We start from the raw sequence: 15,735 nt of genomic DNA on the forward strand, positions 1-15,735 counted from the left end.
ATGCACTGAAGGGGAAAGGATAAACAGTACTCCCAGAGAGAAGCAACCAGAGCCTGGGAAAGTGACACCCCTGGAAAATTAGAAGGGACGTGTGGACTTTCAGACACAAAATAGAACAGGGCAGAAAAGACTGTGATTGAATGGATTATGGACCATAAAAGAGTGAAAGAATAAAGATGACTTTAAGCTTTCAATCTGGGGGAAAAGGATCCTAATGGCATAAACTGGGAAGGAGTTTGCCAAGGGAAGCTGATTCATTTGTTCATGTGACATAAGTGCTGGGAATACATCAGTGAATGAAACTCTGGAAGCCTCCTTTCCAGTGGGCAGAGACATAAAATAAGTAGTACACGCACAGAATAAGAACGTGATAGACTATTTGAAGAGGATTAGTGCAACAGAAAAATGAAAAGAACAAGGTGAGAGGAGTTGTGAGTATGTGGACAGAGACCTGATGGATTTTAAACAGGAAGCTCAGGCTAAGTCTCTCTAAGAAAAGCATTTGAAAGACAAAAGGGTCAGCTGTGCAGTTATCTGCAAGAAGAGCGCACGAGGTGGAGGGAACAGCCAGGGCAAAGGTCTTCAGGCTGGAAGAGGGCCTGGTGTGGGGACCAACGGGTGACCAACGGGTGAGCAACACTATGCTGTGTTAAGAATAGTATACAGGGAGATACTGGGGGAATGTAAATTGGTGCAGCCACTACAGAGAACAGTATGGAGGTTCCTTAAAAAACTGAAAATAGAGCCACCATACAATCTTGCAATCCCATTCCTGGGCATATATCCAGAGAAAGCCATAATTCAAAAAGATACATGTGCCTGTGTTCACAGCAGCACTGTTTACAACAGACAGGACATGGAAGCAACCTAAATGTCCACTGACAGATGAAAGGATAAAGAAGATGTGGGGTGTGTGTGTGTGTGTGTGTGTGTGTGCGTGTGTGTGTGTGTGTGTGTAATGGAATATTACTCAACCATAAAAAAGAATGAAATAATGCCATTTACAGCAACATGGATGGACCAAGAGATTATCATACTAAGTGCAGTCAGACAGAGAGATAAATATTATATGATATCACAAATGTGAAATCTAAAATACAACACAAATGAACTTACCTACAAAAGAGAAACAGACTCATACACAGAAAACAGACCTGTGGTTGCCAAGGGGGAGTGGGGTGAGAGAGGGATGGGTTGGGAGTTTGGGATTAGCAGATGCAAGCTATTTTATATAGGACAGACATACAACAAGGTCCTACTGTAGAGCACAGGCAACTTTGGTCAATATCTTGTGATAAACCATAATGGAAAAGAATATATATGGATAACTGAAACACTTTGCCTTACAGCAGAAATTAACGCAACTCTGTAAATCAACTATTACTTCAATACAATTTTGAAAAAGAATAGTGTCCAGGGAGAATGGGTATGAGCAGTTGATGCTCTTACAGCAACCCAGATGGGAGATGAAAGTAGCTCAAACACAGGTGGCAACATTAAAGGTAGAAGCTGCAGTAGATACGTTTGAAGGACCAGTGAACATAATCTATGAGAAATTAAACGTGGGAGTGAAAGGAAAGAAGACTTAAGGATTATGCCAGATTTTTAACGAAAAGCTAGGAGGATAAGGTAGTCATCAGCTGAGGAGGTGGGGGAGACCACAGGTGGAGCAGACCTGGGATGAGGTAGAGATGAAGAGCTCAGTTTCAACTCTGATTATGAGATGTCAATCCCATAGTTAGATACACAAGTAAAGAACTCAGGCAATAGGTCCAGGGTGGAGACAGAAATTGAGGGTCACTGGCAGATTAGTGGGATTTAAAGCCATGAGACTAAATATGATCACTAAAGAAAAGTGGGTAGAAAGAGAAAGATCAAGAGCTGAGCAGCTCCTGGGACACCAACATGAAGAAGTCACCTGCAGAGGTGACCAGGAAGGAGCTACCGACAGGGCAGAAGGAAAACCAAGAGAGGGCTGAGCCCTGGAAACAAGAGAAGAGAGTAAACCAAGAGAGTCCAGGGACATGACCGACAGGATCAACCATGACCTGGACCTGGAACCTGGACCAGGGCAGACGTCACGCAGTCCTGGCGTCAGAAGACTGAATGCAAGGGGGTTATGAGAACATGGGAGGAGAGACACTGGAAAAAAAATAACACGCAATGCTTCAAGGAGCTCTGCTGCAAGGAAACCTGGAGAAACAGGACAGCAGCTGGGGGGAAAGTGGTCCAGAGGGTTTGTAAGGATGGGAAATATGAGAGCACATCCTCAAGATGATGATGATGGTGAGTTTGGCCCTGCTTGTCACATGCCTAGCTCCCTGCTGTATTTCAGATCTGTGTGTTTCCTCCTCAGATAAGGCTTCTATCACCACCTGTCCTGACATCGGTGTCCTCTTCCCCCAAGTTCCTCTATCTCAGGCCTTCAGGTGTGTCTTCCATGGCACCCAGTACCGTTTTCTGTCTTAGCCCCCTTCCCCCAGTGGAGTCAGGCTTCCTGAGCACAGGGACTGTATGTCTGTTTCATTCATTGCTCTATACCCAGGGATTCTTATAGAGCCTAGTGTGGAGTAGGTGTTTTGATCTTTTTTAAAGTGTTGAATGAACAAATAAATGAATGAAATGATGCTTAGATGGACAGCTTTTTGGCTTAGATGGACAGCTTTTTGTTTTAGATGCTAACCTGATAAACCGGCTAAAGAAAAAGAAAACCTAGGTGTTTTGCAAGATGAGGTAATAGCAGAAGAGAAAGGAAGAGTAAATGATAAAAGAAAAGAGAGACAAGTCTGAAAATATCTAAGCAGAATGGGTGGCAAACTGGAGGCAAACAGAAGAGGCTGTGATCATAGGAACTCAGGATACTACCATGATCAGAGGATAAGGAAACACATTCAAGGAAGATGAGCCTGAATCCCAGAGAAAAGTTAAAAAACATCAAACAGAAGTCCTTGACCTGGGGGAGTTCAGGGCAGTGATTAGTCTGATTTCATTACCTGTTATTCACCAAATTCTTCCAGTTTCTGCCAACACTTACAAGTTTATTTTCTATTATATATATGTTTTATTTCTAAGCTTTCATTTGGCAAATTCAAGTTCTTCCATCCATGTGACTTTCAATACTCCCAATGAAAATCCAAGGTAATTTTATGTATACATTTTCAAATAAAAAAGCAGCTCTGGTTGTCAAAAACATAAAATTTATAGTGTGAATCCCTGTTTTCTTAAACAGACCTTCCAGATCATCACTGAACTAACAAGGTGAGCTAAGGAGGTGTGCTGTGACCCAGGCCACGCTGGGGTGGTGACTTCTCACACCTGGGCATCTGTGTGTTCACAAAGCTCCCAGGTGGTTGTGTGTGCTGTTCCACAGCCCCAAGCTGCTCGGTTTTTCTAGGTCAGTGTTCTGGGTTTTCCCTCCTCCTTCCTGTCAGCTGGGAGTCATGGCGTCCCTTCCTCCCCTCTTAATTGACTGCCAACTAGAAAACCAGATCACCAAGCTTGCAGGTGGATGACTGAAAGCAGGATTAGATGGGCTCTGAAGAAAGGGTGAGCTCTCCTTTCTAAGGGCCTAAGTTTCAGTGTCTGCATCTGACAACATCTACTTTGGCTAGAAAGGAACCTGGTGGGCTACAGTCCATAGTGTCACAGAGAGTCGGACATGGCTAAAGTGACTTAGCACACACACAGCACACACACTTTGGCTACAATCACTTATTTCATTTTTAAAATTTTTTTCTTCTTTCTGGGTTCTGGGCCACATTCCAAGTAATAATAATAACATGCGCATGTGCTCAGTCGCATCGGACTCTGCGACCCCAAGGACTGTAGCCTGCCTGGCTCCTCTGTCCTTGGGATTCTCCAGGTAAGAATACTGCAGTGGGTTACCATTTCCTTCTCCAGGGGATCTTCCCAACAATTAATATTTAAAGAACTCTTTCTATCATTAATTTGCTTTGATTCTCACATTCTCCCTGTGATGGTTCATTGGGGTTTTTCCATAACATCTTATGGACTTTTTGGCCAACCCAATAGATTACCCCCATTTAACAGGAGACTGAGAGCAGTGGTAAAGAACCCACCTGCCAATGCACAGGTTCCATCCCTGGGTCAGGAAGATCCCCTGGAGAAGGGAATGGCAACCCACTCCAGTATTCTTGCCTGGAGAATTCCATGGACAGAGGAGCCTAGCGGGCTACAGTCCATGAAGGCACAAGAGTCAGACACGACTGAAGCGACTCAGCACATGAGGCACAGAAAGTTTCAGCAGCCATCCTAAGATCACAGCACTAGTAAGTGGTGGGAACTGGATTGAATCACAACAAGGATCTCCAGAGCCCAGGGCTCCCACACCAGCTGAAGGATCTATGGATAAGGGACCAGAGCTGTCTCTACTCAGGTCACACCTGAGCAAAAAATTTAAAGCCCAGCACCAGCGGTAAAGAGCCCACCTGCCAGCGCAGTAGACGTAAGCAATGCGGGTTCAGGCACTGGGCCAGGAAGATCCCCTGGAGGAGGGCATGGCAACCCACTCCAGTATTCCTGCCTGGAGAATCCCATGGACAGAGGAGCCTGGCAGACTACAGTCCATGGGGTCGCAAAGAGTCAGACACGAGTTAGCACGTAACTTGCAAGAGAAGTGATTAAAATGATTTAACACTATAACCTTCACAAGATGATGATCATCTTCCTCATCATCCTTTTTTAGATCTTCACTGGATTTTCAGCTAATTTTCATCAGTGAGTGGATTTTAAAATAACAAACCCAGAAATCCATAGAAATATCTGTATTTAATATGAAGGGTTAAGGCAAGTTAGTTCAACTTCTAATAATTTCTTTTTAAATGAATATTTCAAAAACACTTCTCATCTAACAGACTGTATTATCCTGAATTATTTTAGTTAAGTATGAAGTCTTCGTCTTAAGTGTGTGCCCCTGGGGTAACATAGTGTTCTTAGAAAAACCATTATAATTCCCTTCCCTGACTTGTGGCTCCTGAAATTTACTGTTGTAATTTTGCATGACTATAGTTTTTCAGTATGTGATCACACCATTTAAGACATTATGATAACAAGTAGTCACTGTGGGACCCACAACAGCCAGGCAGGCAACCAGCCTTCCCACTACCCCACTGACTGGCATTTAACTGTGAAACTCCTGTGTTTTCTGATGACACTGTTAGTGACAGCATCCGAATTTCCAAACCCACGTGCGAAGATTACAATTCGTTGTTGTTGTCATTTAGTCGTTAAGTCGTATCCGACTCTCTTGTGACCCCATAGACTGTAGCCCACCAGGCTCCTCTGTTCATACGATTTCCTAGGCAGGAATACTGGAGTGGGTTGCCATTTCCTTCTCCAGGGGATCTTCCCAACCCAGGGATCGAAACCACGTCTCCTGTATTGGCAGGTGGGTTCTTAACCATTGAGCAACCAGGGACACCCTCACAATGTATGTACTCATGTACTGATGTACATCCTGGTTCCTTTTAGTTTTTAATGATTATAAACAGAGATATTAAAAACATTCATATGCAGTATTTGTGTGGATATTTTCAAATCAGTTAGGTAGTTACCTAGGAGTACAACTGATGAATTATATGGTAAAACTGTTTACTTTAGAAAACTGCCATCCTGTCTTTCAAATTAGCTGTACCATTCTGTTTTTCCACCAGCAATGAAAAAAGGGTTTTTTTGTTCCACATTCTTTCCAGCATTTGTTATTGTCAGTTTTGTTTCACTAAACATTCTCATAGTATATAGTGGTATCTCACCATTGCTTAAATTTGCAAATCTTTAGTGACATAAAATGATAAGCCTATTTTTATGCACTTGTTTGCCATTTGGATGTCTTCTTAGATGAGGGTTCTCTTCAGATCTTTAGCCCATATTTTAAAATTAGGTTGTTTTCTTATTATTGAGCTTTAAGTAGTCTTTGTATATCTTGGATATATATCTGATGTGTGTTTTGTAAATTTTTAGTTTTTTTTAAGTCTTTATTGAATCTGTTACAAGATTTCTTCTGTGTTTTTTTTGTTGTATGTTTTGGTTTTTTGGCCACAAAGTATGTAGGATCTTAGCTCCCCGACCAGAGATTGAACCTGCACCCCCGCATTGGAAGGTGAACCACTGGACCACCAGGGAAGTCTCATAAATAATCTTTTTTGTCAGTGACTTGCCTTTTTATTCTTGTATACTGTCTTTTGCAGAGCAAAGTTTTAAATTTTAATAAAAACATTATTTCAAAAAAGATTACAATCTAGTCTTCTGTATATCCCAAGGAGGGGGAGGGAAATGGGAAGTCCCCTCTCTGGTCCCCAACTCCATCATGCCTTAGTTAACCAGACCCCTGCCACCCGCCTCCACCTCCCTACCCAGTACCCTCAGCTCCAACCCCACAGCACTGCATCTTGAGAAACAGTGGTGAGAAAGAGTAATAGGGTTTATAGGAAAGACTAGCATCCAAATTATAGGATAGAGAAGTATTTAGAACACAAGTCCTGAAAGGAAAGGGCTAGACGTCACTCCTTACCCCACCACGTCCCTCCTCCCCTCCCCACGCCACATCCACGCACCCAAGCTCTGCCCTCAACATGGCAGCTGCAGGCTCTCCTACAAAAACTGGCAAAAGATGACCAGACCAAGGCATAATATTGTCCCCAAATCTTAAGACTAAACCATGCTACCAAATTCTCCTGGCTCCCATTTTAACCGCTCAATGACAATTTCTTCATGTATCAGGATCTCACTGCTTTGACTCTGGGTTTGCAGCACAAAAAGTGGACACCTTGGAAAAGCCCCAGAGAATTTCACCCTGAGGCCAAACTGCTTATTATCAGCGAGCAAGCGCACACTGCCATGCCCCACTTGTGTCTTTCACAGCACATGTGCATGCCTGGAGGCTTACCTATCAAGTAATGCCAGCAAGGTAAGGCGATCATACCAGACTTTAATCCATTTGCCAGGGAAAATGATAAACTTGTAAAACTGCTCTCGGTTAAACTTTCCTTGTGTGGAAGAACAGGATGAATCTTCCAGATCCTGACTCAGATGCTTTTAGATACCGAAAGAAAAAACAGAGAGAGGGTTTCACATAGACGTGTTATTGTCATAAAAATAAGCCTCCTGATTTAAAAGTACCAAAAGCAGATGTTCAAATTCTGAAATGGAAACCAACATAGTCCATAAAAAATATGGGCACCCTAACAAAAGGATAATGATCAACAGAAAAGGTCTTTTTTTTCCAGCTTTATTTTTTGTACTGAGTATTACTGATCTACAATGTTATGTTAGTTTCAGGTGTACAGCAAAGTGGTTCAGTTATACATATACACATATTCATTCTTTTCTGTATTTTTTTCCCTTATAGGTTATCACAAAATACCGAGTATAGTTCTCTATGCTGTACAGTAGATCCTTGTTGCAGAAAAGGTCTTTTTTACCAATACATTTCAATTTCATTATAATGTGACATTAAAATTATGCTACTCTTATCAAAATACTACTATTAGGCCAGGAAACTGCCATGAAAGTAATTATTATAAAAGATTAGAATTCAACAAAAGGCCTTAAATGATATAATTTTTGAAAGGTACGTTATTTAATGTAATCCTGAGATAAATATTTAAATTTTTTTAAAGTAAAAAGATTTTCATCCACAGTACATAGGTCCTTAGTGAAGCCCAATGTAAGAACTGAAATATTTGTCAGAAAAAAAAAAAAATTAAACCAATAAAACAGAAACAGGTGGAGGAATTTAATCTCAGATTTAAAACATTTTCACCCCAAATTCATCTCTGATTGGATCTAATCTAGTAGAAAGGAATTCAATTTTGAAAAAAATTAGTCTCCATTCATTTGCTGAACAAATACTTAAGAGCCCCAGCCCCCTGCAGACCTTCTATTTCTAATCTGTGGGTTTGCTTTTTTTTTTTTTGTAACTGTGGTTAAAAAAATACATAATATAAAATTTATATCTTAGCTGTTTTGTATGTCTGTGTTTCAGTAGCAATAATATTCATATTATTATTCACGTTTTCATCTTGCAAAACTGAAACTCTGTCCGCATTGAACACTAACTCCCCATTCTCCTCTACTTTCTGTCTCCAGGAATTTGACCCCTCTGGGTACCTCCTATAAGTGGAATCAAAGAGTATCGTTCCTTTGTGATTGGCTTATTTCATTTATCATAATGATCTCAAGGTCTATCATGTTTCAGGTGTCAGAATTTTTTTAAGGCTGAATAAAATTTCATTTTATGGATAGACCACATTTTGTTTATTCATTCATCTGTCGACAGACACTTAGGTTGCATCCACCTCTTGGTGGAATATTCACTATTCACAATCATGAATAATGCTACTGTGAACATGCTCATGCAAATATCTGTTGGATTCCCTGCATTAGGCTCTTTTGAATATACACCAAAAAGTGGAATTGGTGGATTATGCTAGCTTGCATTTTTATTTGTTTGCTTTTGTGCTATATTTTTCCAAAAAGGATTTTCAGTAGGCTCTAATTTCCTGTAGGCTAAGCTGAAGCTCCAATACTTTGGCTATCTTATGCGAACAGCCGACTCATTGGAAAAGACCCTGATACTGGGAAACATTGAAAGCAGAAGGAGAAGAGGGCAACAGAGGATGAGATGGTTGGATGGCGTCACCGATTCAATGAACATGAACTTGGGCAAACTCCAGGAGATGGTGAGTGACAGAGAAGCCTGGCGTGCTGCAGTCCACAGGGTCACAAAGAGTCGGACACAACTTGGTGACTGAACAACAACATAAAACACAGAAGACTGAGAAGGAAGATCAAGATAAGTAAACAGAGGAGGACAGCACAGAAGAGCAGCCATGGAGGTAAAGCGACCTTTGCGTGGTCTCCTTCCCTCCTCTCAGACTTACAAAGCAGAAGGTTATACTTGGCAAGACTGTATGATTTTTCCTTAATTCACTGAAAGTCGCTGATGTCAAAACACCTGGCATGCATAAGGGCAACACATCTGCTTCACTGGAGACCATGCGGAACCCTCTTAAGAGGCTGACTTCCCCATCTCTCTGTTCCCAGATGCTAATTCCCTGACTCAGCTATGGAGCATAGAGTTATTCAGACTATAAAATATTAACACAAAAAGCATTTCAAGGGAAAGTTGATCCATTGTGAAGGTAATATGCAGGTTGACAATATACAGGATGGGTTGGGCTGTATTATTACAGGTAAGTTGAGATTATAAGTGCTGCTTGTGTCTGGAATTTGACTCCAACAGAAAAGAGAGCCTTGAAGAAACTTCCTGCTGTCCTGTCAGCAAGAACAGCATCTTCTTTTAATGACAATGAACTTATGAAAGTCAAAGTGTTACTTGCTCAGTTGTGTCTGACTCTGCGACCCCATGGACTGTAGTGTGCCAGCTCCTCTGTCCCTGGAATTCTCCAAGCAAGAATACTGGAGTGGGTTGCCATTCCTTTCTCCACGGGATATTGCCGACACAGGGATCGAACCCGGGTCTCCCACAATGCAGGCAGACTCTTTACTGTCTAAGCCACCAGGGAAGCTCATTAAATTTAGATTAAATCTTCCTCTCAAAAGAGATCCTCTCCCTTTATGCTCCATGAACTAACAGTGCAAGTAAGAAATAAAAACACGTGTACAAGCTGAGTAGGGTTTACCGTTCTGTGATGTGGGAATTTGGTATGATGTATAAACATGTAAAGGATAAGCAACAGTGAAGGTGACAGCATTCTTTTCAATAGTAAGAAAAATACTCTCTTTTAGACAGTAGTTTTTAGTAAAGGTCACTATAAAAAAAAATCACATGAAGACTATGTCTACATCTTTTGCAAAACTTATTAAATATTCTGGCATATTGTGCTATTTATTGCAGCTTAAATGAAAATTATCTCAGAATTTAATATAAAGAAAAAATGATTTGACTTCTGTGTTAGTTTGCTAGGGCTAACACAAATGAAGGACCACAAATGGGGTGTCTTAGACAATAGAGCTATATTTCCCCCAAGCTACCTGAAAAATTCAAGAGTTCCATAAAACTAATAAGAATTTTGATGCTATTAATAATTAATATTGATTATTAAAGGCATAATTTTGCCACACATTATCATTAATCTTCAACACCTCATAATAACTCTTCCACAGATGCAAACTATCACATATAGAATGGATGGACAACAAGGTCCTACTGTATAGCACAGGGTACTATATTCAATATCTTGTGATAAACTATAATGCAAAAGAATATGAAAAAGAATACATAAAACTGAATTACTTTGCTGTACCGCAGAAATTAACACAACATTGTAAATCAACTATACTTCAACAAAAAATTTTAAATAAAAATAAAAAAATAATAGTCTCTTCAAGAGTTCCATAACTAATAAGCATTTTGATGATATTAATAACTGCCACTGAAGACAGCCTCTTCAATAAGTGGTGCTGGTAAAACTGGACTGCTACGCACAAAATAATGAAATTAGGTAGAACACTACCTAATACCACACACAAAGATAAATTCAAACTGGATTAAAGACCTAAGTGAAAGACCAGAAATTATAAAATTCTTAGAGGAAAACATAAGCAGAACACTTGATGACATAAATCAAAGCAAGATCTTCTATGACCCACCTCCTAGATTAATGGAAATAAAAACAGAAATAAACAATTAAGACCTGATTAAACTTAAAAGCTTTTGCACAACAAAGGAAACTATAAGCAAGGTGAAACGACAATACTCAGAATGTGAGAAAATAATAGCAAAGGAAACAACTGACAAAGATTAATTTCTAAAATACACAAGCAGTTCATGCAACTCAGTACCAGAAGAGCAAACAACCCAATCAATAAGTGGGAAAGGGACCTGAAGAGACATTTCTCCAAAGAAGACATACAGATGACTAATAAACACATGAAAAGATGCTCAATATCACTTATTATTAGAGAAATGCAAATCAAAACTACAATGAAATACCACCTCACACTGGTCAGAATGGCCATCATCAAAAAGTCTAGAAACAATAAATGCTGGAGAGGGTGTGGAGAAAAGGGAACACTTTTGCATTACTGGTGGGAACAGAAACTGAGACAGCCACTATGGAAGATGGTATGGAGATTCCTTTAAAAACTAGGAATAAAAACCACCATATGACCCAGCAATCCCACTCCTAGGCATATACCCTGAGGAAACCAAAACTGAAAAAGACACATATACCCCAATGTTCACTACAGCACTATTTACAATAGCTAGAACATGGAAGCAACCTAGATGTCCATTGAGAGATGAATGGATAAAGAAGCTGTGGTACATATACACAATGGAATATTACACAGCAATGAAAAGGAATGCATTTGATCACGTCTAATGAGGTGGATGAACCTCAAGCCTATTATACGGAGTGAAGTAAGTCAGAAAGAGAAATAAAAATATCATATACTGAAACATATATATGGAATCTAAAGAGATGGCACTGATGAATTTATTTTCAGGGCAGCAATAGAGAAAGAGACATAGAGAACAGACCTAAGAACATGGGGAGAGGGGAGGACAGAGAAGGGGTTGTGTATGGAGAGAGTACCATGGAAACTCACAATATTACATGTAAAATAGACAGCCAGCGGGAATTTGCTGTGTGGCTCAGGAAACTCAAACAGGGGCTCTGTGATAGGCTGAAGGGTGAGATGGGGAGGGAGATGGGAGGGAGGTTTGGGAGGGAGAGGACATGAGTGTACCTATGGCTAATTCTTATTGATATATGACAGAAATCTACAAAATTCTGTAAAGCAATTATCCTTCAATTAAATTTTTTTAATTTTTTTTAACTTTTAAAAAAGAAACTGATTTTAAAAAGGGAAAAAAAATAACTGCCAATGATTCTTAAAAGTATAACTGTCATATATTTTCTCTAATCCTCAAACTTCACCATAACTCCTCCACAGATGCAAACTATTACATATAGACTGAATGGACAACAAGGTCCTACTGTATAGTACAGAGATCTATATTCAGTATCCTATGATAAACCATAATGGAAAAGAATATGATAAAGAATATATCTATATACTTAACTAAATCACTTTGCTGTACAGCAGAAATTAGCACAACATTGTAAATCAACTATACTTCAACAAAATTTTTTCAAATAAAAATAAAAGAGACAAAATAATGGTATCTTCAAGAGTCCCATAACTAATAAGCATTTTGATGATATTAATAATTGCCACTGATTCTTAAAAGTATAACTATGCCATATATTATCTTTATTTCTCAAAACCTCACAGCTGTTGTTCAGTCACTAAGTCGAGTCGCACTCTTGAGACCCCATGGACTTTAGCCCACCAGGCTCCTCTATCCATGGGATTTTCCAGGAAAGAGTACTGGAATGGGTTGCATTTCCTTCTCCAGGGGATCTTCCCGACCCAGGGACTGAACCTGAGTCTCCAGTGTTCTTGCCTGGAGAATCCCATGGACACAGGAGCCTGGCAGACTAGAGTCCATAGGGTCACAAAGAGTCAGACACAAATAAAGCAACTTAGCACACATGCATACCTACATAGAGTAAAACTTAAAATTTTTTATAATTTTACTTAAAAACGTAGCTCAGCTGGTAAAGAATCCACCTGCAATGCAGGAGACCCCAGTTCGATTCCTGGGTTGGGAAGATCTGCTAGAGAAGGGATAGGCTACCCACTTCAGTATTCTTGGGCTTCCCTGGTGGCTCAGATGGTAAAGAATCTGCCTGCAATGCAGGAGACCTGGGTTCGATCCCTGGGTTGGCAAGATCTCCAAGAGAAGGGAACAGCTACTCACTCCAGTATTCTGGCCTGGAGAATTCCATGGACAGAGGAGACCGGCAGGCTATAGTCCACGGGGTCACAAAGAGTCAGACACAACTGAGCAAATTTCACTTCACTTCAACAAAAAATTTTAAATGAAAATAAAAAAATAATAGTAGAAAGAAAGTCAAAAAAGTTAAAAGTTCATCAATGAATTTGGGGAAGTGTCAGCAAAGAAACACTATATATGAATTCAGCTTTTTTATCTACTCATCTACATAACTGTGCCACTTACAGAATTTTTTAATTTTAAACAAGGAGTAGCATGGCTTTTCTGGCTTCTCCATGCAATACTTACTAACTCTGAGTTTCTGCTCTACCTGGGAAGTTTTTGAGACACTAAGTCAGTGATTTGCATCTCTGACAATCTGAAATTCCCAGTTTCCCTATGATTCTGCCACACATGGGATCAATAACATTTGCATCTTCCCAAACTGCCTGAATATATTTATATAACCTTCTCCTCCTTGTAAGTTCAGTACTGATGTTTTGGAGGCAGGAAAGAATGGTAGCAAGTTGAAGTTTTCCCAGGACTAGCACAAGAAAAAGAACTTCCCAGGTGGCTTTTTGGTACCTGGTGGTAAAGAACCCACCCATCAATGCAGGAGACATAAGAGTCACAGGTTTGATCCCTGGGTCAGGAAGATCCCCTTGGAGGAGGAAATAGCTATCCACTCCAGTCTTCTTGCCTGAAGAATCCCATGGTCACAGAAGCCTGGCAGGCTACAACCCATAGCATTGCAGAGTCGGACGCAACTGAAGCGACTTAGCATGCACGCATCCCAAGATAAGGCAAATTTCTCATAGAAAACCCACATTCCACGGCCCACCCTCCTGCACTAAGACTTGTGGTGGGAACTAGTACTGGTCGCTGAAGTGGGGCTGGGCATGGAATGTGGAGAACATAGCTGGGGTCTGAGCCTTCAGGAACACACGGAGATACAAGAAAGACTAGTGAATCCAAAGATACTGATAGAGAGTAAGAGGCCTTAGAACACAGGGTCCTCAGAGCTAGGGGTTAATGGCAAGGTCAAAGACCCCAGCCCTGGACCCTAACTGGGCAGGAGCAGCCACCCCCACAGGCCCAGGGACTAGGCTGGCTCAGCCACCAGGGATGCCCTCTCAGCTCCACTTGCTTCGCAGGGTGCTGGAAAGCTTCCTCCCGCACCCAGATGCCCTGGAGGGGAGGGTTGGGAGGGGAGACTGAGTACACAAAAGGGAAGATAGCCCTGAAGACTGACTCTTGGAGTTAATCGAACGCTTGCTCCCACTGAAAGCCCTTCAAGCTTGAGAAGGCTGTTATGCTTCACTGGCTTTTTCACGCCCTCCCTAGACAGCTCCCCCTGCCAATTTGCATCCAGTCACCAGGAATAAGGGCCTCCCTGGTGGCTCAGATGGTAAAGAATCTGCCTGCAATGCAGGAGACCTGGGTTTGATTCCTGGGTTGAGAATATCCCTTGGAGGAGGACATGGCAACTCACTCCAGTATTCTTGCCTGGAGAATCCCCAAGGACAGAGGAGCCTGGCAGGCTAGAGTCCACAGGGTCGCAAAGAGTCAGACATGACTGAGTGACTAAACACAGCACAGCAGAAATAAGGACTCCAGAACAACGTGTGGTCAGTTAGAAGATAGCACAACATTTTTTCTGCACATCTGAACAAGGGTGTGCAAATTACCATCAAGCTTCTTCTGAAAAAATCTGGTTAAGCAATCATGAAATTGAATCTAAAACTATTATACTAAGTCCTCTACATATTAACCTTCAAGTTGTGAACTTTCAAAGATGTAAATGCATGTTCACATGTCCAATCACATAAGTTAGTTCATATGTCTGGTGTACATTGTCACGTGAGTGCATCCTCTACAAGTGGTTGTGCTTTTGTGCACTTTACTGAACTGTATGGAGTACAGTAATATAGTATCTATTTCAAGCCCAGGATGTTTGGAAGCCAGTGTAAAAGCAGCAGTGATGTAGCTGGTAGTGCTAAGAAGCACCAACTACTGTGCTGTACTACTGCACTTTTCAAACCTAGACAGTATATTAAAAACCAGAGACATTACTTTGCCAACAAAGGTCCATACAGTCAAAGCTATGGTTTTTCCAGTAGTCATGTACGGATGTGAGAGCTGGACCATAAGGATGACTGAATGCCAAAGAATTGATGCTTTTGAACTGTGGTGGCTGGCTGACTCTCAAGACTCTTGAGAGTCCCTTGGACTACAAGGAGATCAAACCAGTCAATCCTAAAGGAAATCAACCCTGAATATTCATTGAAAGGATTGATGCTGAAGCTGAAGCTACAATACTTGGACCACCTGATGCGAAGAGCTAACTCATTGGAAAAGACCCTGATGCTGGGAAAGATTGACAGCAGAAGGGGAAGGAGGTGACAAGAGGATATAATGGTTAGATGGCATCACAGACTCAATGGACATGAATTTTGAGCAAACTTGGGGAGATAGAGAAGGACAGGGAAGCCTGGAGTGCTGCAGTCCATGGGGTTGCAAAGAGTAGGACACGACTGAGTGACTGAACAACAATAACTGATTTTTAAGGTACTATACTGTAAGATTAAAAATGTTACCCTTATTTTTGTATTTATTTGTTTCTTATGTATTATTTGTGTGGAAAGTATTATAAACTTATTTAGTACAGTACTGTATAGCCAACTGTGGTAGTTGGGTACCTAGGCTAACTGTTGCATTGATGAACAAATTGGACTTAACAAACATACTCTCAGAACAGAACACATTTGTATATACGGGACTTACTGTATTTCTTTTTGTAGGCGAGATTCTCTAGAAGAAATCAAAACATGGTCAGGAAGAAGGTAAGCAGAGCAGTAAAGAAATGTTACACAAACTTGACAGTATCCCATTTATAGCCATCTTCTTTC

General features: G+C 40.8%; 1 protein-coding gene across 2 annotated transcripts in view; it reads right to left on the bottom strand.

Moving 5' to 3' along the window:
• The window catches only part of PCNX2 (pecanex 2), a 308,594-nt gene that overhangs the window by 226,839 nt on the left and 66,020 nt on the right, over positions 1–15,735 (bottom strand). For both annotated transcript variants that reach the window (XM_081570388.1, XM_081570387.1), the window contains exon 10: positions 6,905–7,050. In XM_081570388.1, coding sequence (XP_081426514.1) covers positions 6,905–7,050 — 146 coding nt within the window. The remainder of the gene's footprint in view (positions 1–6,904; positions 7,051–15,735) is intronic.

Source organism: Giraffa tippelskirchi, chromosome 2 (genome assembly GCF_054371585.1).
Source record: "Giraffa tippelskirchi isolate mGirTip1 chromosome 2, T2T-mGirTip1v1.2.pri, whole genome shotgun sequence".
NCBI lineage: Eukaryota > Metazoa > Chordata > Mammalia > Artiodactyla > Giraffidae > Giraffa > Giraffa tippelskirchi.